At 37.6% G+C, this 25,051-nt stretch overlaps 1 protein-coding gene across 1 annotated transcript; it reads left to right on the top strand.

Moving 5' to 3' along the window:
- Nucleotides 1-22,228: 22,228 nt before the first annotated feature.
- LOC149163830 (L-ascorbate oxidase-like) lies at nt 22,229-24,761 on the top strand. The gene is made up of 5 exons (XM_089430815.1): nt 22,229-22,777; nt 22,911-23,003; nt 23,081-23,287; nt 23,389-23,562; nt 23,651-24,761. Exons 1-5 carry the CDS (start codon nt 22,490-22,492, stop codon nt 24,629-24,631), a joined length of 1,743 nt encoding a protein of 580 aa, XP_089286941.1. The 5' UTR covers nt 22,229-22,489; the 3' UTR covers nt 24,632-24,761.
- Nucleotides 24,762-25,051: the final 290 nt, after the last annotated feature.

Below are 25,051 nucleotides of genomic sequence, written 5' to 3'. Positions count from 1 at the left end.
TAAGATAATGGTCCATTACATATATATTATCAAATCCTTGATATATTTTTACATGAGTGAATCTTTATAAAAGATGAATTATTGCTCAATAGTGTTTGCATCTCCAGAAAGGATAAATGTCTTATTTATCTTATCCTAAAGAGGATATGCTTTGGTGGTGTCTAAATACACAAAGGATATGCACTTTTGGCTCCTTCCAACAACTTTGCTTCTATTTTCCTTAGGAATCAAGGCATAGTAGGTGAAACCAAAGACCCTAAGATGCCCTACCAAAGGAATGTGGCCATATAGCATTTCATAAGGACTCTTATTTCTAAGAGCATGAGATGGACATCTATTTTGCACATACACTACACATAGAACCGCTTCGACCCAAAACATCAATTTTGCTTTTTTGAAAAAATCATTGAAAGGACCATGTTCAAGACAATCTTGTTCAACCTTTCAGCTACACCGTTTCGTTGAGAGTTGTATAACATTGTGGTTTGATTTTGGATCCCATGCTAGCAACAATAGTTTTTAGATTCGTTATAGGTGTATTCTCTTTCATTATTTGTATGAAGAGAGTCAATATATGACTGTGTTTCATTTTCATTCAATACATTGAAATTTCTGAAAGTTTCAAAAGCTTTAGATTTAATTTTCAACAAGTACAGACAATAATTTATGGTGTAATCATCAATAAAAGTCATCATATACTTATTTCATTAGAAAAATGAACAAGCATAGGGCCACACAAATTAGAGTATATCAATCCAAGTTGTCTACATGCTCTAGAAGTAGAATCATGAAAAGGTTGTTTGTTATGCTTTCCAAGGATACACACATCACATTGCTTGAATTTCCTAAGAATAGTAGGAAAACTAGAAACACCATTGTTTTGTAATACATGAAGAATGTCATTATAAAATACCATATTAAACTAGATGGCAATGTACCTTCATTATGATGAGAAATGTATGCATAATGTTGTATATTAAACAATATCCTTTTCAAATTCAACAATATTTCATCCTCCACAGTAGTCATGACAACCATGTTTCCAAATGATTTTCTTATTCCATGTTACCATCAAAGATATGAATAAAGTGGCCTTTCTGGCAAATGTGAACAAGTGACACCAGATTTCTTGATATCTATGGAAGGTAGAGCACATCTTGTAGAAGAAAATGAAGAAATCTAGGTAGTTTAAGCATGATGGTGTTAAGTCACAAGGGTTTTAGGTTTGATTTATCTACCTAATACATCGTTTCATTTACATTTCACTGAATTCTATTTGGAAGGTCATGTGGCATGTTTGTAGTCGTATTAAGCAGTCATGCATCTATGTAAGAAGAAAATTAAGTGTTAAACTTATCTTTTGTGACTCGAATATTGTAATGGGAAAAAATATACTAAGTAAATGTACATGCTTTACCTTTAGCAGGATCTGGTGCTTCACCTCTATCTTATTTTTGGTTTCAATTATCTCCCAAGGGATTCTGCATGTTGATACATCATGTCCATCTATGCCACAACTAAGGCAGTGAAAATGAAATATTTGATTTTTAATGATGTTTACCCCCTTGCAATTGAATCTCTTTCTTCGATGTCCTGTTCTCCTCCCACTTCCTTTAGGAGAATCATGTGACTATTTTTTCATTTTCTAAGCAAGACACATTTATTCTTCAAGGGAATGATTTGTTGTCTTCCTCTTCACAAAATATTTTCTCGTTCTTTAATATTCTCAACCATAATGGACTTATGTTGCTCTCTAGCATGTTGAGGTTCATGATAATGAGAATATGTAAGGTACAGGGCCTTAACAAAGGTTGTCAGAGGAATTACCATCTTCACTCCATTTGCATCTACATCATGCATCATCGCTCTAATTTTAGAGGCTAGGACCAAGGGATCGTCATAGTTTAACTAAAGGTTGAAGAGTTTGACAATCAATTGAACAATATTCAATTTTGAGTATGAGTCATATATATCTTTGAATTATTCAATGCAACATAAGAATTTGTAATCATAACTCTATGATGGCTCACCACTTCACTTACATAAACATAGTCAAGGCATAGGTTTCTTTTCCTTATTATCTCAAATGGGTAACTTCTATACGATGTGGGCTTAATACATGTTCTTGATATCTATAGACCACTTTCGATAGTTCTCCTTTCCAATCAACACTACATCGACAATGGAAATGAGAGAATACATTTTAAACAAAGTCCAAAGCTAAGGTCTAAGTAATGAAAATCTCTACAAAAATAATCTTAGATGAAAAATTATAATATATGTCTAGAAGAAACAAGGATCTATCATACTAAATTTTCCAATATTTTCTCATTACAAGCCTTCATATTTCTAAAAAAATACAAACTACAATAGTATCCCTCGACAATGAGTGGAATTTAAAAAAAATGAATGAATTAAGTCCCCAAAAAATGTAAGGTATATAACACAACGTTGAGAATGAATAAGAAGAACGAAAAAGAAAAGAAAAGAAAACCATGTTGGAATTGTGGGCTAAAAGGGCTTCAAAATCTACTAGGTCATGGGACACTTGATAAAATTTTGTTTTGGAAAGGATAAGCTTGCATTGGAAATATTTCCTTTGCTTTACTCTAAACCATGACTTCACTAACTCAATGAGAAATTCAAAGGCACACCGTAGTGGACCAAAGAGCCCTTGGAATGATCAGAGATGGAGGGTTGTGAATAGAGGCTTCAGTTTTATGCGCTATGATAGTGTCTAAACAATCCCTTCATTTAAGTATTAGATGTTACAAAAACCTAGCTTGAAACTTTTCAACACTGAGACGATCTTGGATATTGCATGCATGAAACCAAAATAAAGGACAATGTAGGACCGTGTGAGCAATAGTGGAAATATATCACTATCTTAGAAACAAGATTAGCATTATGAAGACCTAGTGGAGTACATGTAGAAGGTGGTTGAGTGAGGGTAGTGAACATGAAAGAGATGGCCCTAGGGCTCAAGGAGAGCACTTAGAGTTACAAATAGAAAATGGTGCAAATAACATGGCCACATCAATGATCAACAATGCTCATAAGATAGGTAACAATGCTAAATAGGCTTGAGAAAGAGATAGTCAGTCGAGGGTAGCCAAGTTAGGTGGATAGCCAGAAAAGGAAATGATCATCTAACGAGAAGAGAGGCTTTGTGTAGGAAATAATATGAACCAAGATATGACACCATGTCATAGGTAACTCCCAAATGTGAATTTAATTTATGAATTAGAGAAATTACATAAAGAAATGGCCATTAATTTCATTACCCAAAAGTCATTTCATATTCCCTTTTTGTATTATTTTATTTTAGGAGAAAAATTCTAAAGAATTATGTCCAACAATTGGCATCAATGGTGGTTGTAATGCACAAAGAGTCTTCACTATCTCACCCTTATTCATTTTATAACTATCACATTTAGCTACAAACAATGTATGCATGTTTCCATGGTTTCACAAAATAAGTAACACTTAACTCATCCATAGGCTTTCTAAAATCCAAAGTGACACAATATATAGGGTTAACAGAACTCCTATAAGACCCAATGTTTTAAAGTATAATTTTACACCAAAACAATTCTCCCTTGATACCTTAAGTTATCTTACTACCATGAATGACCCTTAGGAAGAATTATGATCTTCATTAATCCTTTGAATAAGTTAAACCACAATGTCATTCACCAACCATTTTTAACGTGATTTGGTGAGACAAATCAAGTATCGTTTTCAATAAGGAAAAGATAAATATTCCCTCATATGTTCATACTAAAGCATGAAACATCACATGATATCTTCCTTTCTTTTATATGATATCATAATCAAACCCAAGAATATTAATGATCCACTTGTGTTTCTCCATAGATGATAATACCTAATACATAATATACCTTAAATTATGATGCTTGGTCTTGATTTGGAAGCACCGCCCAAGGAGATATGGATATCAAATGTCAAATTCATGAAGTATGACCACAATGTCTTTCTCATAGGTCAATTTTCCCAATTTTATGTCACACAACTACTTGTTGGTGACTGCCAAGGGTTCCCTTCTTACATCAAAATAGCTCCAATGCCTTTACTTGAAGCATAATGTTGCAAGACAAAATTCATAGTAAAAAATGGGACTACTAAAATGGGTGTAGTGCACATGGTTTCCATTAAAACTGAAAATGTATATTTGGTGTCTTTGTTCCATAAGAAGGCATTCATTTCAGCAAGTTTGTTAAGAGGATATAAATTTTATGATCACTTTTGAAACTTCCTATTGTAGCCCATAAGTTATAAGAAACCACATACTATGGTATTAAGGCATGACCAATGCTACATATTCACAAATTTCATGGGATGAATTAACACCCTATCCTAATTAATGATGGTGTTACCGAAATATTCAACCTATGAATCTGTTGTGGTCACCAACAACCCCCCTTTCTTCATTTGACATTAGCAATAACGTCAAGCGAAGAGGGGACCCTAAACGAAAATCCCAAAAAAATACTTTTTCTAAAGTTTTTGTATTTCTCTCCCTAAGGCTCAAATCGCATCGCAAAGAAAGGCCGAAGCATAACTCGAGCGAAAAAAACAAATACTGCGAAATTGCGATGCGAAGTTCATCGCATCGCATACCTCACACGCGCCCCTTAAAAGAAAAACCTTCGAGCAATGCGATCGCCGATATGCGATATCGCAAATCGCAAGAATTACGCTATACGACGTGACCATTAAACGAGAACTTGCGATATTCGCGATTTGCGATCTGCGATGGCGGCGATTTGCTATCTGCGATGGCGGCGATCTGCGATCTGCGACCTGCGATCTGAAAAGACTTACCACACGATAGACCCATGCATTAAGCGCGCGCCTTGAAAGAATTTAATGACCGCATGCTTAAGTATCTATGAATGATTGCGTTACATTTATCGAAGAGTCAAGTGACGATGGATGTCAGAATTATGCATTCATTAGAGATTAATGCTTTCACGTCAAGTCTTTTCATTTCACTTCTCCTTTGCGTAAACTGCAAGACACGCAACTGATATAAGTTTATATGCAGGAAACATCTGAAGGAAAGAGGAAAGCGCCAATCAGCAAAGAGAGAATGCTTTCGCAAAATGGATGCCGCATGCAGCAGAACCGCGGATTCCAGGCTATCAGCCAACCGGCACTGATGAAATTAGACTATCCAGGACTCAGAGTCAAAGGCGCACAAAAGCAGCGTATTCAGAAAAGATCCTGAAGCTAAGACTTAGTGAAGCAGAGAAAGAAGCGCATGAGAAGGAGAACGCTTCAGGGAAACCTGGAACAAAGAACGGAAGAAATTCTCGACACAGGGAGTTGCCCATGCAGCACGACTCTTAACCCACTCAGGCATTCGCACGACCGGAAACCGAAAACGGCAACAGCAAAATCAGTTCGAGAAGAAACTGGGACACGCTAAGTATACACACAGCGAATACACCCAGCTAGAGAAAGGTTTTCGAAAATATCTTCTGGTCTGCCGGAAGGAAGTGCCAGCTCCTGCTATTTCCACTTTTATCTCCCGAGTGAAACAAGAAGGCGGCTAGCCGACTCTTCCCAGGAAAGCATTACACTGTTGACAGCACTAAAGAGAATATACAGAAACGGTCAGAAATTAGATTTTAAGTTTAGAAATAAAGTTGCTTTTAGTAAAAGGGCGGTCATTTGAGGCCGATTCCCTAATTTCATGTAATTAATATTGATTAGTTAGTAGTATTTAACCCTTCTCATGGTTTTTGGAGAAGGGTCCGGAAATCTGTCAAAAAACTTATCCTCAGAACATGCACTTCTGCACCCTCAGAGGAGGTTTTTGATGAATGGATGGATCGAGATTTATTTATGTTTGCATTTTAATATCTGTTACTGATGTTGCACTTCTGTACTCTTAGCAGATGTTAGAACAAGTAGAAATAAATCATTGTTACTTGAAGTTTATTAGTGAATTTAGTCATAAATGGTACTTTTATCTCTTGGCTAGATTCTGCTAGTATTCCTAAAGTGATATGTGGCTGAGTTCTTTGTATGTTATTGCATGAATGTCTGTATTACCATTTGGCACTTCTGTACGGTGGGGTCATTTATTTATGTTTAACATATAGAAAATTGATTATGCGATATGTTGTTCACAACTACTCTGCCTAACTTCTTATGCAGAATGGTTTATCTTTATTGATTTATATTCTGATATCAGTTGAATGATCTTTATTACCGGCTGCTGTTAGAAATCTTTCTAGATCGCATAACAAAAGAAAAACACCCCGGGTTAGCATAGATTAGATGTATTTTTCTTCATTAGATTACATTAGCATAGAGTTAATTTAGCAGTTAGAATTAAAACTAGATTAGAAGAATCCTTCCCCCCTTCCTTAGATTAATACCATCAGACTCTACGCACACACACACACCCATCACATTGGGAAACTGGTCCCATTACCCCCAGTCGGACCCGCTACTCCAAACGGGCAAGGAGCCGCCAACCAGGTTCCGGACCGGGTGGGTATCCCCCTTGTTGTTGACCCGACCTCGGGGCCCTCAACATTTCTGGCGCTAGAAGGAGGGCCACAGCTATGAATGGCACATAATTCAAAACCCAAATACCATTCTAAGAGCAAATCACCCTCACCAACTTCCCTGACTTCCCCAATACGACTAAACTCGGAACTGGAAGTCACTCGGACATCCACCGCTGCTATACATCCCGATACATCAGAACAACTTATTGTCGATCCCCCTGAAGTTCAAACCTTGATCCGTAAACTCCAGGGATTCTCTATTTTTAACCAGAAATCTGATAAATCTAAAAGCAGCTTGACTTCGCAATACAACCCTGCTCATCCCCTGACCCGATTGAAGAGTGAAAAGTTTGGCATTCAGCCAACTGAAATCCCTCTCCCCACTAGGAAAAGAGCAAGGAAAACATTTCAAGAGTCTGACAAAGAGACTCTTTCATCCACCTCATCCATTTCAACTCCCTCTCCGCGAAGTCGACCACCCACATCTCCACCTCAAATCACTCATCCATCTTCCGCAACTCTTCCTCCACAATCGTCAAAGATCATAACATCTCTATCTTCTCAACCTCAAAGATCATCTTCTACACTTTTACTAACCAGTAACTCAGCGATGGCACAATCTCCATGGAACAACCCTGGGGCGGTTCTAATGCCTCCACCCCTGAGTCCAATACCTGCCCATCCCGAGAAGTGGTTACCAAAGTTCAATCCAGAAACTGGAATGCTAGCTGAAGAACATATCAATAATTTCATGCTTTCTGTTAATCTCAACGGAGTTACCAACGAAGACGCGGTGGTTCGACTCTTCCCCTATACGATGCAAGGGACGGTCGGGTCATGGTACTTCTCGCTACCCTCTGGATCTATCACCAGCTGGGATATTTTTCAAAATCAATTTCTCACTAAATTCGGCGATGATACATCGACAGCGACACTGATCAATGATCTGTCCAATCTTAAAGCTGAGGCTCGGGAACCCATTAAAGATTTTAACTTACGGTTCAACAAGATCCTCAATAAAATCCCCGTTGCTTCCCAACCCAGCGAGGAAGTAATATGCAAATGGTACATCACCGCCTTACCTTCAAACTTGGCCATCTTCGTAGATAGGGCAAGCAAGACAACCTTAGTCGAAAATTTGGCTGAGGCATTAGCAGTCGAAAGACGATTAGTAGCCCTAGAAAAGAGATCTACAATCGAAGAGCGTAAATCTAAGAAAATCTCTTTCAAAGAAGAAACCAAGAAGAAGCAAACGAAAGATCCTTTCGACATGGAAGGATTACAAAAGGTATTAAACGCCATGTCAAATGAGATGATTGATATCAGGAAACAAGTAGCAGAATCGTCCCCAAGAAAGCCTTTTAGGAGTTTTAAGAGAAATCCTCCTATGGAGACGAAGCCACCCAGCGTGGTCTCTAACGTGGAATCTGAAGAAGAAGAAGAAGAATAGAACACCGTTGAAACACATACCGACGATGAAGAAGTGGTGGAACTGCAAGGAATGTGGGATTTCATCCTCCCATAAGAGGAAGATCAAGAAGCACTTCCGATTAGTACAAGAAGCAGAAATCAACTTGATCCTCCCCAGACTACCCCAAAACAGAAGGGCGCAAGCCCTCCAGCAAAAGAAAAGGTCGCAACAAAGAAGACAACCCCTAAAGCGACCTCATTTAGCCCAGTCCAATCAGAGCAATCGCCTCCATCAAAGACACTAATAGTGTCGGATGAAATGGAGTATAACATCATCGACGACATGAAGAAGACTAGGGCCAATATCACCCTATACGAGTTGAGCAAATTGAAACACCAACAGAAGATCATGATGAAAGAGTTACACGCCGTACCTACTGCGCCTCTACCTACAACTATAGCTTCTCATAACATAGGGAGACCCCCAATCAACGCGGTCAATAAAATCGATCCAAATGACATCGCCTTGATTGGAGGGAGGTCTAGATCTCACACTCCCCCTTTCCTCCTCACTTACGAGATCTTTAACAGAAACGTGCATAACTGCTTGGTTGATTCTGGTGCTTCAACCAATATTCTACCCAAGTCAATATGTGCCAAACTTAATGTTCAACCGCAAAAATCCGCAGTACGCATAGTTCAACTTGATCGATCACAAGTCGAAGTGATAGGCGAACTAAATCAAGTGAACATAAGACTATCGTCCAACCCCAAGGTGTGCCAGGTCATCGATATTCTAGTTGCTGACATCCCTGAATTTTATGGTCTAATTCTTAGCAGGGATTGGTCCGAGAAGCTCCACGGATATTTTTCGACTGACTGGTCGCACATGTGGTTACCCTTCAACGGGAAGCCAAATCAAATAAAGGTTGAACGAGAACTGCACCAAAAGTACATAGTGACGGACCTGGAGGGAGAGAACGAAGCCATAGCATACAACAGCAGCATCATAGGCAACTATTCGGTAGACTCTTTCCTTGGAAATTTCAATGCTCACATATCACCATATTTAGAAAATTCAGTCGTGTCCCAAGTAGAAAACTTTTCCCAGACCGATGATTCAAAATGTGTTAGTTTCTTAGATAACCCTGTAAATACTTCTTTATTTTGGAAATTATATTTTGATGGCTCTAAGTCCAACGAGGGAGCGGGAGTAGGATGCGTCTTGATTAGCCCAGACGGAAATAAGACCATGCTCACATGCAGACTGGAGTTCGATTGCACGAACAACACAGCGGAATACGAAGCCTTGGTGCAAGGCCTATACAAAGCAATCGGCTCCAACGTCAAATATCTTCAAGTCTTTGGAGATTCCGAGATCGTCGTCAAACAGGTACGTAACACCATACATTGCCTGTCTAGTCATTTAAAGCACTACCAATCTTTAGTGCAAGATCTCACTGCGCATTTTACAGCATTTAATATTTCATCAATCCCAAGACTTCATAATGCAAGCGCAGACCTGCTAGCAAACGTAGCCTCCAGACTCATTCCCTCCGAAGACTTTAGTCCAGATAGGTTTTCGATAGAATTAATTTTTAAACCGTCTATTCCTGACAACATCACCAACTGGAGAGTATTCAACGACGACCCAGACATCGTAAGTTTCCTTATGTCCGAAGGATCCTACTCAAACCAGATAATCGACGAGGACTGTCACGACCACCAAATACAACAAAGTGGCACTAATAACGCTATACCCAAATCAGTGGTCAAATTAGAAGATTTGTATGACTTAAAAAGTCGGTTCAAAAGGTCAGCTAACGCCAAACTTTACAGTTCAACTCTGAACTACGAATCAGTGAACTTAGGAACCGACGAGAAACCCCAAAACGTCAATCTAGGCCAAGGCCTAGCTCCTGAAGAAAAATCAGCATACATCCGTCTTCTACGACAGTACAAAAACGTCTTTGCCTGGAACTACGATGAGCTGAAAACTTATAACACTTCTATCATTCAGCACACTATCCCTATGATCGACAACGAGAAACCCGTCCAACAAAAGCTCAGGAAAATTAACCCCAACCTGGAAAATCAGATAAAAACGGAGCTGAATAAGTTGTTGAGAGCCAGAATAATTTTCTCGGTCAGACATTCCAAATGGGTATCCAATATGGTACCTGTTAGGAAGAAAAACGAAGATATTAGAATCTGCATCGACTTCCGGAATCTCAACAAAGCCTGTCAGAAGGACAATTTTCCCCTCCCACCTATGGAGAAAATATTACAGGCTGTAGCAGGCTCAGAATTGATGTCTTTCCTGGATGGATTTTCAGGATATAATCAAGTGCTGGTACACCCAGACGATCAGCTAAAAACCACCTTCCGAACTAAATGGGGTACCTACGCATATCGAAGGATGTCGTTCGGTCTGATCAACGCCGGCGCTACTTTTCAAAGAGCTATGGATATTGCGTTCAAAGGGTTAATCAATAAATCAGTAGTGATTTACCTGGATGATATAACTGTGTACTCCAAAAAACGAAGCGACCATCTCAGAGATTTGAAGCAAATCTTTCAAAGATGTTTAAGGTATGGAATCTCGCTTAACCCGAAGAAATCTTTTTTCGCGTTGAGTGAAGGAAAATTGCTAGGATTCATAGTGTCCAAATCGGGCATTCACATCGAATCTGCCAGAATCAAAGAAATTTCCGAGATATCCATGCCCCATAACAAAAAGACCATGCAATCTTTCCTAGGACAGATCAATTTTGTGAAAAGATTTGTCCCAGATTTTTCACGTATTATTTCTCCTTTACAAAAAATGATAAAAAAGAATTCAAACTTTAAATGGGGTCTAGACGAGCACGAAGCGTTTAACTTAATCAAACAAGCCATCATCGACGCTCCATCCCTAGCAACCCCAAATTTTTCAGAACCATTTGTCTTATACACGTTTGCCTCAGAGCATTCTTATGCTGCGATCTTGACCCAGGCAAACAAAGAAAAGGCAGAAGCCCCAATAGCATTCTTTAGCTCAAACTTACAAGGTGCTGAGCTGAAATATTCGGACGTAGAAAAACAGGCATATTCCGTCTTTAAAGCAGTCAAATATTTCAGACCCTTCTTGCTAAAGGCCCATACCAAGGTCATAGTACCATTCCCGGCGGTAAGAAACCTCCTGATTCAGAAAGACGTGGGCGAAAAGAGAGCGAATTGGATCACCGCCTTGCAAGAATACGACCTGGAAATCAAGCCGGCACACATCGTAAGAGGCCAAGGCTTCTGCAAGATGTTAGCTGGAGCATCGCAAATCCCCGAAGAGTCACCTGAAGAGGTACATGCGTATGAGGTAAGCCTAAACGACGCAGAATCATTTTATGCCGACATCATTTATTTCCTAAAGAACGGATATGCTCCATTCCACCTGGATCACATAAAAAAGAGAGCCCTGAGGTTAAAAGCTAAACAATACCAGCTCGTAAATGATGTCTTATTTAAAAGAAACTATGATTCTGTGCTTCTTAGATGTCTTGAGAAAACTGAAGCCGAAAAGGTTTTGCAGGAACTCCACGATGGACCAACAGGTGGACACTATGCTGGAGAAGCCACCGCACACAAGATCTTACGTGCAGGATACTACTGGCTCACGCTGTTCAAAGACTCGTACAATCACGTGAGAAAATGCCAAGTCTGCCAAACTGCTGCAGGAAAACAAAAGAAGTCATCCATGCCACTGCAGCCGGTTAACATCGAACAGCCGTTCAGCCAATGGGGCCTGGACATAATAGGTGAGATCGTTCCTCACTCCTCTAAACAGCATAGGTATATCCTCACTGCAACCGACTATTTTACTAAATGGGTAGAGGCGGTTCTGCTCAAGACAGCTAATTCTGGAAACATTGTTGAATTCATAGATCAGTTTATCATTACTAGGTTTGGATTGCCGACGGCCTTAATATTTGATAATGCTTCATATTTTTCTGGAAATACCATGACTGAGTTCACGCTCAAAAGAGGGTTCAAACTGAAGTATTCTGCCAACTACTACCCGCAAGGTAATGGGTTGGCTGAATCAACGAACAAGAACCTAATTAGGATTATCAAAAAGACAGTTGACCAAAACCAAAAGAATTGGCACAAAGCGCTGGTAAACGCCTTATGGGCAGACAGAATTACCAAGAAAGCCTCTATCGGGACTTCTCCCTTTAATTTGGTTTACGGGAGAGAAGCAGTTCTTCCTACTCACTTACTCATCCCCTCTTTGTCCTTAGTACAATACATTGATGAAGTACCTACTTCTCCCTTACAACTAAGGCAAATGGAGGTAATCAAGTTAGAAGAACGACGAGAACAGGCCAAGAAAACCCATGCTCACCACCAAGCGCTGATAAAATCCTCTTTTGACTCGAACATAAAGACCAGAAAAAACTTCCAGATGGGTGATCTAGTTTTGAAGTGGGATAAGGCTCACGAAGAGAAGGGCAAACATACGAAATTCCAGAAGCTATGGCTTGGTCCTTTTCAAATCGTAGAAGTCATAGGCCCGTCGACTTTTGTGTTGCAGGACTTGACAGGCAGGAGAGATTCTCTGTCTGTAAACGGACAAATCCTCAAAATGTATTTCCCATAGAAAGTCATCCTTCTGTTTTTGTAGGATAGTTTTAAATTTTCATGTTAGTTTTCATTTTTCATTTTTTTTTTTTTTATATAGATAGGGCTGGTTGTGAATGATCATAAATAGTATTCATGAAGAAACATACCATTTCTGTATCAAATTTTGATTTCACTTGTATAAATAGCAAAACTTTTCGAAAAAATCCGATTTTTATTATTGACAAATAGAGTTGACTTTAACCTGAATATGATGTTAGTTTCAAACTTCACAAAGAAACCTGGGATGAGAGTAACTTTTGGAAAAAATTGTTTTATGCCAATGCTATGAAAGGTATCATCGATAGCAAAATAGGTATTCTCTGCAAAACTGCTGTTCTTAAAACTCTATTATTGTCGTCCAGAGCTTTCTTAAGGAAAAACAATGACTTCCTCCCTGCTAAGGAAAATCGCAGCATCCAGAGAAACAATCCAAGAAAACACTATATCTCAAAGAATAAGAGGTCTCATCACGAGCCGGCTTATCATGATCACAGATATTATAACTTGCTGACTTTGCCACTACTGTCTACCAAAACAGGGCAACGACTCAAGATTGTGCAATCGAAAGACAAGGGGTCTCATCACGAGCCAGCTTGTTCAGCAAGAAGTATAAATCAAGTGAATGACTGTGTCATAATTTGGCCACCAAACCAAGACATTGTTCTTTAGAGAATAAAAAATCAAAAAAAAGAAAGAAAAAGTGTCAAAAGGATTTTTCTCTGGAATGTTGTAAATAACCTCAAGCAGGAAAAAGGATCATTGCTGGATAACATGGTAACCCTGTCGAGGCTATGGACGCTTGCGGGCAGCAGAGGCTCTACCTGCGACAAATGAGCATACTTTACAAAGCCAGTACGCAGAGAAGACCTTATTTTGTCTTTGAGGAGACTGAGTAATGACTAGGTATGAATACAAAAAATAACCCAGGGGAAACAAACAATCAGAATCAAATAAGAAGTTGTGACGAAGCATCATTAACAGGATAAAAGTTAATACTCTATCTGTCCATAACAAAATTTAGGCACAAGAAAACTTTTCTGTTTTGGAAGTGAAAATGCAATAGAACAAGCAGAGATAACTGGTTCTTCACAGTGAATCGCCATTGTTGTGGTCACCAACAACCCCCCTTTCTTCATTTGACATTAGCAATAACGTCAAGCGAAGAGGGGACCCTGAACAAAAATCCCAAAAAAATACTTTTTCTAAAGTTTTTGTATTTCTCTCCCTAAGGCTCAAATCGCATCGCAAAGAAAGGCCGAAGCATAACTCGAGCGCAAAAAACAAATACTGCGAAATTGCGATGCGAAGTTCATCGCATCGCATACCTCACACTCGCCCCTTAAAAGAAAAACCTTCGAGCAATGCGATCGCCGATATGCGATATCGCAAATCGCAAGCATTACGCTATACGACGTGACCATTAAACGAGAACTTGCGATATTTGCGATTTGCGATCTGCGATGGCGGCGATTTGCGATCTGCGATGGCGGCGATCTGCGATCTGCGACCTGCGATCTGAAAAGACTTACCACACGATAGACCCATGCATTAAGCGCGCGCCTTGAAAGAATTTAATGACCGCATGCTTAAGTATCTAGGAATGATTGCGTTACATTTATCGAAGAGTCAAGTGACGATGGATGTCAGAATTATGCATTCATTAGAGATTAATGCTTTCACGTCAAGTCTTTTCATTTCACTTCTCCTTTGCGTAAACTGCAAGACACGCAACTGATATAAGTTTATATGCAGGAAACATCTGAAGGAAAGAGGAAAGCACCAATCAACAAAGAGAGAATGCTTTCGCAAAATGGATGCCGCATGCAGCAGAACCGCGGATTCCAGGCTATCAGCCAACCGGCACTGATGAAATTAGACTATCCAGGACTCAGAGTCAAAGGCGCACAAAAGCAGCGTATTCAGAAAAGATCCTGAAGCTAAGACTTAGTGAAGCAGAGAAAGAAGCGCATGAGAAGGAGAACGCTTCAGGGAAACCTGGAACAAAGAACGGAAGAAATTCTCGACACAGGGAGTTGCCCATGCAGCACGACTCTTAACCCACTCAGTCATTCGCACGACCGGAAACCGAAAACGGCAACAGCAAAATCAGTTCGAGAAGAAACTGGGACACGCTAAGTATACACAGCGAATACACCCAGCTAGAGAAAGGTTTTCGAAAATATCTTCTGGTCTGCCGAAAGGAAGTGCCAGCTCCTGCTATTTCCACTTTTATCTCCCGAGTGAAACAAGAAGGCGGCTAGCCGACTCTTCCCAGGAAAGCATTACACTGTTGACAACACTAAAGAGAATATACAGAAACGGTCAGAAATTAGATTTTAAGTTTAGAAATAAAGTTGCTTTTAGTAAAAGGGCGGTCATTTGAGGCCGATTCCATAATTTCATGTAATTAATATTGATTAGTTAGTAGTATTTAACCCTTCTCATGGTTTTTGGAGAAGGGTCCGGAAATCTGTCAAAAAACTTATCCTCAGAACATGCACTTCTGCACCCTCAGAGGAGGTTTTTGATGAATGGATGGATCGAGATTTATTTATGTTTGCATTTTAATATCTGTTACTGATGTTGCACTTCTGTACTCTTAGCAGATGTTAGAACAAGTAGAAATAAATCATTGTTACTTGAAGTTTATTAGTGAACTTAGTCATAAATGGTACTTTTATCTCTTGGCTAGATTCTGCTAGTATTCCTAAAGTGATATGTGGCTGAGTTCTTTGTATGTTATTGCATGAATGTCTGTATTACCATTTGGCACTTCTGTACGGTGGGGTCATTTATTTATGTTTAACATATAGAAAACTGATTATGCGATATGTTGTTCACAACTACTCTGCCTAACTTCTTATGCAGAATGGTTTATCTTTATTGATTTATATTCTGATATCAGTTGAATGATCTTTATTACCGGCTGCTGTTAGAAATCTTTCTAGATCGCATAACAAAAGAAAAACACCCGGGTTAGCGTATATTAGATGTATTTTTCTTCATTAGATTACATTAGCATAGAGTTAATTTAGCAGTTAGAATTAAAACTAGATTAGAAGAATCCTTCCCCCCTTCCTTAGATTAATACCATCAGACTCTACGCACACACACACACCCATCACATTGGAAAACTGGTCCCATTACCCCCAGTCGGACCCGCCACTCCAAACGGGCAAGGAGTCGCCAACCAGGTTCCGGACCGGGTGGGTATCCCCCTTGTTGTTGACCCGACCTCGGGGCCCTCAACAGAATCCTCAAAAGCACATTTGGAAAAAGGAATAACTAGGGGTCATATAGGAGCTCTAAGGATCTATCAACATGCTCTACTTAGAAGCATCAAGTTTTATTGTAGATGAAGATATCATCAAATAATAGAAATACAAAATTCCATACAAAAGGTTGAAAATTCATGTTTAATGTGTTTTAATTATAGATGGAGAATTGCAAAGTCTAAAGAGCAACACAAATACCTCATAATGAACTTCACATGCTTGGAAGGCTACCACAGGGATGTCCACGTCCTTCATTTGTGTGTGGTGGTATTATATTTGAAGGTACTTTTAGTGAAGAACTTGGCTCCATGAAGCTCATCAATAACTAGGATGGGAATTTTTTATTTGATGATAAATTTATTGAGGGCCTGAAAATTGGGCGACACATGCCAACTACCCTGTTTTTATAACACCATAACCATGGGCAATGAGTAAATGCTTATATTGAAATATATGAATCCAATAAGTTTATCCACTATTTTTAAAATTATTTCTTTCTATTTCATAATTATGCACAAATTGTGTGTATAAAGATCCACATTGGGTCGTAAACTACTTAGAAATAGGTAAATAGCATGGTCATGCTCACTATTCAAAACATAATCCTCTTGAGTTATATAATTTTGGTTATTCACACGAGATTTGGCTTTTATTTATCTTCACTCTTGTGTGAATTATGGGAAACATATTGATTGTTCAGAAATATGTTCCAAACACAAGACTCTTGCAAGAGAAAATATTCATCTTGGATGGATTGTTTCTTTTCAATGGTCGTTCATAGCTAAGAAGATATATCAGTCATACCACATATTCCATTGTTTAGTATTGACACATCTTATTATAGATAATATTCTTCCCATGTTGTACCTGATACAGGGGAATTGATAGTCAACTACTAGTTCCAAACTCTTATCAAGAGAGTTTGAGCCACAACATTAACTAGGCCTAGAACTAGAGTCTAGAGCCAAAGTCAACCAATGTTAGAGTTAGAGTTGTGGCCAAAGATAAACTCATGTTCAATGAGGATGATTTGGTTGGCGGTCATTCTTAAACCACCACATACAAAAGAATTTAGATTCTACTACCCATATCATGAGTTTGTGGTCATATTTAAACCATCATTAGGGGGCACTTCCACTTCGCAAAAGCATTCATCTTATAGCTAGATTCAAAATAGTTCCAGGAATTGCATCAAGCCAAGTTCCAGAGTTGGTGGATATCCTTAAACCATCACCAATGGAATACTTTAGCTTCTGCTACCTCATTTGGTTTGCAATATTCTCTAAATCACAATTTCAGACAACACATCTAGCCATTGACTACTAGACAACTTTGTATTTCAACTCTATTTTTGGACTCACATACACTCCAAATTAAGTGGAAGAATGTTTGAAAAATTATCCATTTGGGTGATGTAAATTTGACTTATTAACTTGAGAGGAAGGAAAAAAGCCTCAAATGAACACCAATAGTCATGAGAATTCCAAGTGACCTCTTGGAAGATGAAATGAAGGGTCACAAAAAAAAATGTATTTATATGTATATTTTGTAAATAATATGCAACCTCACATCTTATTCAAATTAATATCTTATCTATTTTTGTGAGTTTGATACTCACGGCATAAAGTTGGTGAGCTACAAGATGTTTCAAATACATATTGATGCTTAGTTGAAAATAATGGTGGAAAACATCCTGATTTTATCATGAAAAATGTCACAAAATTGAAATTTTTGGCCTAGCCAAATTTTGTTGAGCAGAAAAAACAACAATTTTTGTAAGGGAAAAAAAATCTTGATTTTACTACAAACCGCATGAAAAAATTGCAATTTGATGAAAAATATCATGATTTATGTGAAACTTTTTTTACTTTTTCTTGACTTTTCCAAATTTTATATATATTTTTACTTTTGCTAATGTTTTTTTATTTTACTAATATTTCCCTAAGTTTTACAATTTTTTGGTTTTCTAGACCCTTTTCGATTTTATCCCAATGTCTATAATTACAATATTCGTTAAAACCATTTAGAATGCATGGTGAATCTCCTATGGGGAGATCCACAAATTGTTTGTCATTGAGATAAACAATAACACTAGAATGACCTTTCCTTGATATTTTCCCCATACATTAAGAGTTGATAATTTTCGGGGAATCAAACATAATCGCTTTCAATGTATTTTTATTCCCTTATTGATGTTGAAACACAATTCCTTCCAATTGAGCTAAACAATAACACTAGAATGACCGTTCCACGATATTTTCCCCATTAAGAGTTGATAATTTTAGGGGAACCAAACATAATCCCTTTCAATGTATGTTTATTCCCTTATTGATGCTAAAACACAATTCCTTGCAATTCAAGGTAATAGGACCCACAATTCATAACCATTATACATTAAAATGTAAATCACAACCACCCATTTTAATAATTAATATTTGAGATTTGAGTTGATAATCTCCCATTTGAAATTTTACATTTTTACATTGGCTTTAACATTTTATCATACTTCCATTGGATATCATAACTTGAATTATGCATGGCATGGATATAACAATGAGATTATTTGGCCAATCTCCTATGAATAAAATTGTGGGTGTTGCCACTATCAACAAAATAATTAGCTTATATTTCTTTATGTCACCAATCAACTTCAATGTTTGGGGTGTGGAAATGCATAATGAAGAACTTCCCAGGAAATTTGGTGTTCGTAACAAGGAGCTTCAAAGTTTGTTATTCATAAGGAATATGGGTGGTCTCTGCTAATTATAATTTAGTAATGCCTTCCAATTAGTCTTTGGAGGACACACCCATTTGGAATATATTTTTTTTCTTTATTTTCAATTCCTTTGAAATAGCAGTCATCACAACTATAATAATGATTGAGACTTTGGAATTGTATGACTTCTCATGGGGATGATTTTTTTTTTTTTTTTTTTTTTTCCCTCAAGGGATGAGTGGGGAAAGGGATGGTATTAGCTACCAGAGAGGGTGAGGGTAGGAAATAAAAGAAATAAAAGGGTTTTTTTAGTATTTGTATTTGTTACCATCTAAACACTTTAATCTCTCTTACAAGATTCCAACAAATTTGTTGGGCACTACATCAACACTTTCGGTGTATTTTCTTCCACAATACTTCTAATAAAAACATTCTTTAAAAAATAATGGAATTAGGTCCTATGCGTAGATTTCTAGATATTCAAAGCATGTTATAAAGTCTATAATTATGCATATTTAGTGTAATTTTGTAAAACAACCAAAATAGTTAGAGTCTAATTAAAAATAACATAGCATGTTTGCAAATAGGTTTTAGGAAATATATCCTTTACAAGATTTTTTTTATGTCATTACCAATATTACGAATGCTCTTGATCCAAATATACAATGAGGTAGGTACGAAGGATTATAGATGGAGATTGAAGGGAGCTTAATTTTTTAAGAACCAAGATCTTGTAAATGGGGAGATATAATCGAATATGGATTTATGGATTTTTTTAAGTAATCTCTCTTTTAATTTTATAATGAGAATATTTAATTTTGGAAAGTTGAATGAAAAATCAAGGAAATATGATCTAATATGGATCTTTTAAGTAATCTCTCTTTTTTCACTTGGAGGATGAGATGAACTATTGTGATAGTTGGATATCCAAGGGAATTTATAGAGAAGAGAAGGGGAGTCTGAGAAGAGAGCTTGAGAGGAAGTGATGAAGTAAGATAGTAACAAAGCATGAGGGACATTGGAAGAAGAATTTTGTTTGAAGAAAAAAAAAAAATTAAAAAAAAAAAATAAATAAATAAATTGTGGAAATGTGTCCGTGATTAAGAATACATCACATTCATAGTTAATAGTGCATAACTCATCATTATAAGCATTTCTTGACAATAATAAAAATCATTGATTAACTCACAATTTTTCCATTTGGATTTCTAGGGTAATTTCTATGTAAGTGTTAGTTATTTTTGTAATTACATTTAGTTTCATTGTTGACTTAAGAAATACAATGCTATGATTATGCCAATTATTCTCCCTTATTTGAATTGTGATGGTATTTGTAGTCAATGCCATTAATCATTGGGCTTAATTTCTTCCCCTAATTTAGCTAAAATAAGTATTCAATTAGACATTCATGAAAGCATTGAGTATTCATAAAACGTTCTTTAAATCCCTCATGTATGAGGCACTGTAAATTGCATGCACTCACCATTAAGCTGTAGTTTTTAATAATATCACTGATATACAATGAAAATCCCTTTTAGTCTAAGTTAATTATTTTTGTAATGCATTTTGTATGGGTTAAATGTTTTTTTTTTTAACTGGGACTATTTGTACTCATAAGTAAAATAGAAATTCACATACAAAATATCACAATCTTCACTCGATAACCCAAAAAATCTAAGGAAATTGAAATCACTAATCACCCTCATTCTAGATGCAGAGAAAAGGATGCTCTTTAGTACAAGATTAACCATATTAACAACCCATATAGAGATTAGACAATAAAAATGGTCTTCAAACCCAGTATAATATGGAAAACAAACCATAAAACCAAATTAATGAAGATTACCGATAACCATTACAAAAGATACATGGCAAGCTCTCGTCGGATAAAACCACTTGACTATATATAAAGACATCGAAGAAGTATGAAAGACCTAAACATATTTAAAAAAAGACAATACATATCAATAAAATTGACAACTAAAGCTCTGGAAAAAAACCTCAACTCAAATATATAACTCAAATATATAGTGTGATCATCCATATATCTAGCCCATCAAACATAATAGGAAATAGTGTGACCATCCATATATCTTATAACCCATCAATATTAGAATAAGCCATAAGACCTATTTCATATTTGTATAGGTTAAAGGTTACAAATGATTTCATATATGGTTTATTTAGTTCACAAAATCTATGTATTGATTTGCAATTATAATACATCAATATTTTATTTCAACACTGGTTAAACGTTGTTCTTATATGTTTATGGGCCATGGTGATCATGACTAACAAAGAAGTAGTTTGATAAAGTGAAAATATATACTTGGAATAATTTTAATTTTATAAGAATTTATATTGGTGAAACATAGAAACTATGGATTGCAAATTACCGAAATAAAAATATAAAGAGAAGAAAAAATTATGATCTTATAAAAATATGAGTGATTAAAAATTAAAATATTAAAAATATATTTATGTTATAATTATTAAAACATTAATATTATTAAAAAATGATCTTTATTATTTTTTAATAAATTTTTTGAAATGGTATTAAATAATATATTAATACGAAAAACTTATGACTTTTATAAGATTAAAAATAAAAAATACATCTAAAAAAAAACATAAGAAGCATAAATAACCTTATCAATTAATTAATAAAAGTTTTAAAATTGTATTAAATAATATATTAATACGAAAAACTTATGACTTTTATAAGATTAAAAAAAATACATTAAAAAAAAAATTCAACATAAAAAGCATAAAGAACATTATCGATTAAAAAAAAAGAACTTGATATAAAAAAAAAATTATAATACTAAATAACCCTATCAATAAAAACATGTGAAAAACAGGAGATAAAAAGCATAAATAACCCTATCAATAAAAAAATTCAGTCCAAAGCTTCTTAATCATATGAACCATATTAAAACAAATTAATTAAATCTTCTATCATTTTTCTTTACGATTTGATAGACCAAAATTCAACGGTTGTTTAAAAGAAGTGCATTAGAGTTAACTATGTAGGTAACGTGGGGCCCATGTAGTTGAAATGAAGCATCGTATGTAAGATGGGGCCCATGTGGTGTGGTGTGGTGTATTACAACTATCTTACAGCCTTTCGACTCGGTGCAACACGACCACGTAGCACACTGTAGCTTTGGAATATCTGCAACTTATTTTAACCGCATGTGGAAATATGATCAATCTACACAATTCATTACAAAAGTAGTTGTCTATAATGCGACTTTTTGGAAGTCTTTTCGGTGGGTTTTTCCGGTCAAAATCCGGCAGCAATTTATTGGAATCGCAAGTTTGATCGCTAGTTTCTGCACAATCAAAGCGTCCCAGGGTTTTTTCAGGGTGCTGAATCCAAATATGCAGTTAAAAAACCATTTTAACTGCAACAAATCAAGATTTAATCTCAATTTCTTCTACCAGATTCCTCACCGGAATCTCCAAAAAGTCACATTATATTATAGACAACTCCATTACAAAAACCCTAACACACATGTGATATTGACTGCTTCATTGGTGAGTTAACCTCTGGTTTGGAAAGGTCTTCTTAAGAGACCTGAACTCTTCAGCACAAGGAATCTTTCCAAGAGTTGAATGAATGGCATCCAATAAAGAAATGCGCTCTTTCATAGATGTAAACCCTATATAAGACTACCGTCCCACTGGAATGTGATCAGTTCAGAGCTGCAAACATTCGTTTACAGAGATCAGTTAAGCATTCCGCTAACGCTGCTGCAGTCTGCAGGCTTTTACAGCGTATCCGGTTTGAATTGTATGATTTCTTAGCTGAGATTTGAAACTCAGCCTCGTACGTTGGTGAAGTCGGTCCTAGCCTAAGACATCAGTTTTTGAACTGTGAAATTATGGACTCGGGAGATTCACACTTGTTCAGCCGAGTCACCTGGATTTTGTTTGCGGTGATGGTGATTTTGGCAATGGCACCTGTCTCCGAGGCGACAGTCCATCACCATAAATGGAAGCTCAGTTACCAAAATTGGTCTCCTGATTGTATGCAAACAACGATCATCTCCATTAATGGGCAGTATCCGGGTCCAACAATCAGAGCTCGGGAAGGAGACACCGTTGTTGTTGAATTAGAGAACCAGATGCCCACTGAAAATGTTGTCATTCATTGGCATGGAATTCGCCAGGTACCATTCGCTCTCCATCCGCGTAATTTCAGACCTAATTCTCATTATGATAGATTGATTCTTTCTTTCTTTAACCACCACATATGCTCTTATAATATTTAAGAGTTCTGATCGGAATGCTCATGTGCTTCAGATCGGAACTCCGTGGAGCGATGGAACTGCATCCATGTCTCAATGTGCGATCCTACCGGGCGAGACATTTATCTACAGATTCGTTGTTGACAGAGTATGTTTAACACATTTTCTTTTCATGTTGGGATTCTGTAATTAGAAGACAGTGACCTAATGTAATTATGTATGCAGCCTGGCACATATTTCTATCATGGTCACTACGGTCTGCAGCGTTCGGCTGGTTTGTATGGCTCTTTGATAGTCGACTCCGCAAAAACAGAGCCCTTTGTCTATGACGGAGAACTGAGCATCATCCTCAATGACTGGTGGCACACTACCACTTACGAACAAGCCGTGGGCCTCTCATCCAATCCTTTTGTCTGGGTTGGGGAACCTCAGGTATATATATATCGTTTTATTTTCATCAAGGTACTCCGGTTTGAAATCCCGATTGATCGAAACTGGATGAATAAACGTGAATTTGTGGGTTGATATTGCAGTCTCTGCTGATAGAGGGCCGAGGAAAATACAACTGCTCCGCAGGCAGCAGTACAAGTTGCAACGCTACCAGCAGCCAATGTTCGCCCTACATTCTACCGGTGAAACCTGGCCAGACATACCGCCTGCGCATCGCCAGCGTAGCTTCCTTATCGGCCCTCAATTTTTTGATTCAGGTGAAATAACGCATTCATGGATTCTTCATCATTTCAATTCAATTAAAGCTTAAAATGAAGATCTAACTAGTTGTTCCGTGTTTTTCAGGGACACAAGATGACCGTTGTGGAAGCGGACGGCCACTACGTGGAAGCGGACGGCCACTACGTGGAAGCGGTGGAGCTGGAGAATCTGGATGTGTACTCCGGAGAAACGTATTCAGTTTTGATAACGGCCGATCAGGATCCCACCAAGAACTATTGGGCAGCTGTAAATGTGAGAGGGCGGAAGCCCAATACGCCTACGGGCTTGGCCATCCTCAACTATCTTCCGAATCTCTCCACCAAGCTACCCACCACACCGCCTCCTACGAGCCCTGTCTGGAACGATTATGCCTATAGTAAGTCACTCGCCAAGAAGTTTGTGGCCCTCACCGGACACGAAGAGCCTCCTCCTATGAAACCCACCAGACAGTTGATTTTACTGAATACGCAGAACAAGATCAATGGATTTGTAAAATGGGCCATCAACAACATCTCGCTGGTTCCTCCTCCCACTCCATACCTAGCCGCCATGAAATACAAAATCAAGGGCGCTTACGACACCATGCCCCCTCCTGACGCCTACCATCCCCGAGATTACAACATCAGTATCCCTCCCACCAATCCAAATGCTGTTGAAGGGAATGGCGTGTACGTATTCGAGCTGAACTCTGTGGTAGATGTGATTCTCCAGAATGCAAACACACTGACCGCAAATAACTCTGAGATCCATCCATGGCACCTGCACGGTCATGATTTCTGGATTCTCGGCTACGGCGAGGGTGCATTTGATCCTGAGAAGGATCCAAAGAAATACAACTTGGTGAATCCTCCGCTTCGTAACACAGTGGCGCTGTTTCCCTACGGATGGACTGCTCTGCGGTTCAAGGCAGACAATCCGGGAGTGTGGGCTTTTCACTGCCATTTGGAGGCCCATTTCTTCATGGGAATGGGGGTGATGTTTGCAGAGGGGATTGCGAAAGTAGGAAGGTTGCCTCGTTCAGCCATGGGATGCGGCCTGACCCTTAACAATATGCTGCATTATTGAGCCATATTTATTTAACTTATTGTAATTCAAATTGAAATTTGACATTATTTATTCATTATCCTTAACGGCATACCTGTACCATCTATGTCCTTCCTAAAGGAGAAAACAGAGAATAAAATTGGCTGCGGCGTTACAGGATCAACTTTGTGTCAGACTGTGTAAATATTTAATTACTGAATGTTGCTATCTTGATTCTCCTTGTCATTCTGATGAGCCGGAAGTGTTTGTAATTAGAGTCAACTATCGTTTTCCCGTCTGCGGATTTCGATGGTAAGTCGATGTGATCTTTAGCTTTAGCCCAAATCTCATAAACAAATAAAAGAATTCAATAAAAGGATTTAAAAGCACTTTACCAACTATATATATATAAAGTTAAAGCAGGCTTGGAATCTCAAATTAAATTTAAGCATTTAAAAAAAG

This window comes from Pinus tabuliformis, chromosome 5_1, assembly GCF_031772625.1.
Source record: "Pinus tabuliformis cultivar Carrire ecotype Pingquan chromosome 5_1, CPIR1, whole genome shotgun sequence".
In the NCBI taxonomy this organism is placed as follows: domain Eukaryota; kingdom Viridiplantae; phylum Streptophyta; class Pinopsida; order Pinales; family Pinaceae; genus Pinus; species Pinus tabuliformis.
The sequence above is the reverse complement of the archived record's forward strand: the minus strand, read 5'-3'. Positions and strand labels throughout refer to the sequence as shown.

Excerpts from the sequence above, each read along its gene's own strand:
- LOC149163830 (XM_089430815.1), top strand. The coding sequence starts at position 22,490 with ATGGACTCGGGAGATTCACACTTGTTCAGCCGAGTCACCTGGATTTTG. Across the intron at positions 22,778-22,910 it reads ATTGGCATGGAATTCGCCAG|ATCGGAACTCCGTGGAGCGA; the intron begins GTACCATTCGCT and ends CATGTGCTTCAG. Across the intron at positions 23,288-23,388 it reads TCTGGGTTGGGGAACCTCAG|TCTCTGCTGATAGAGGGCCG; the intron begins GTATATATATAT and ends TTGATATTGCAG.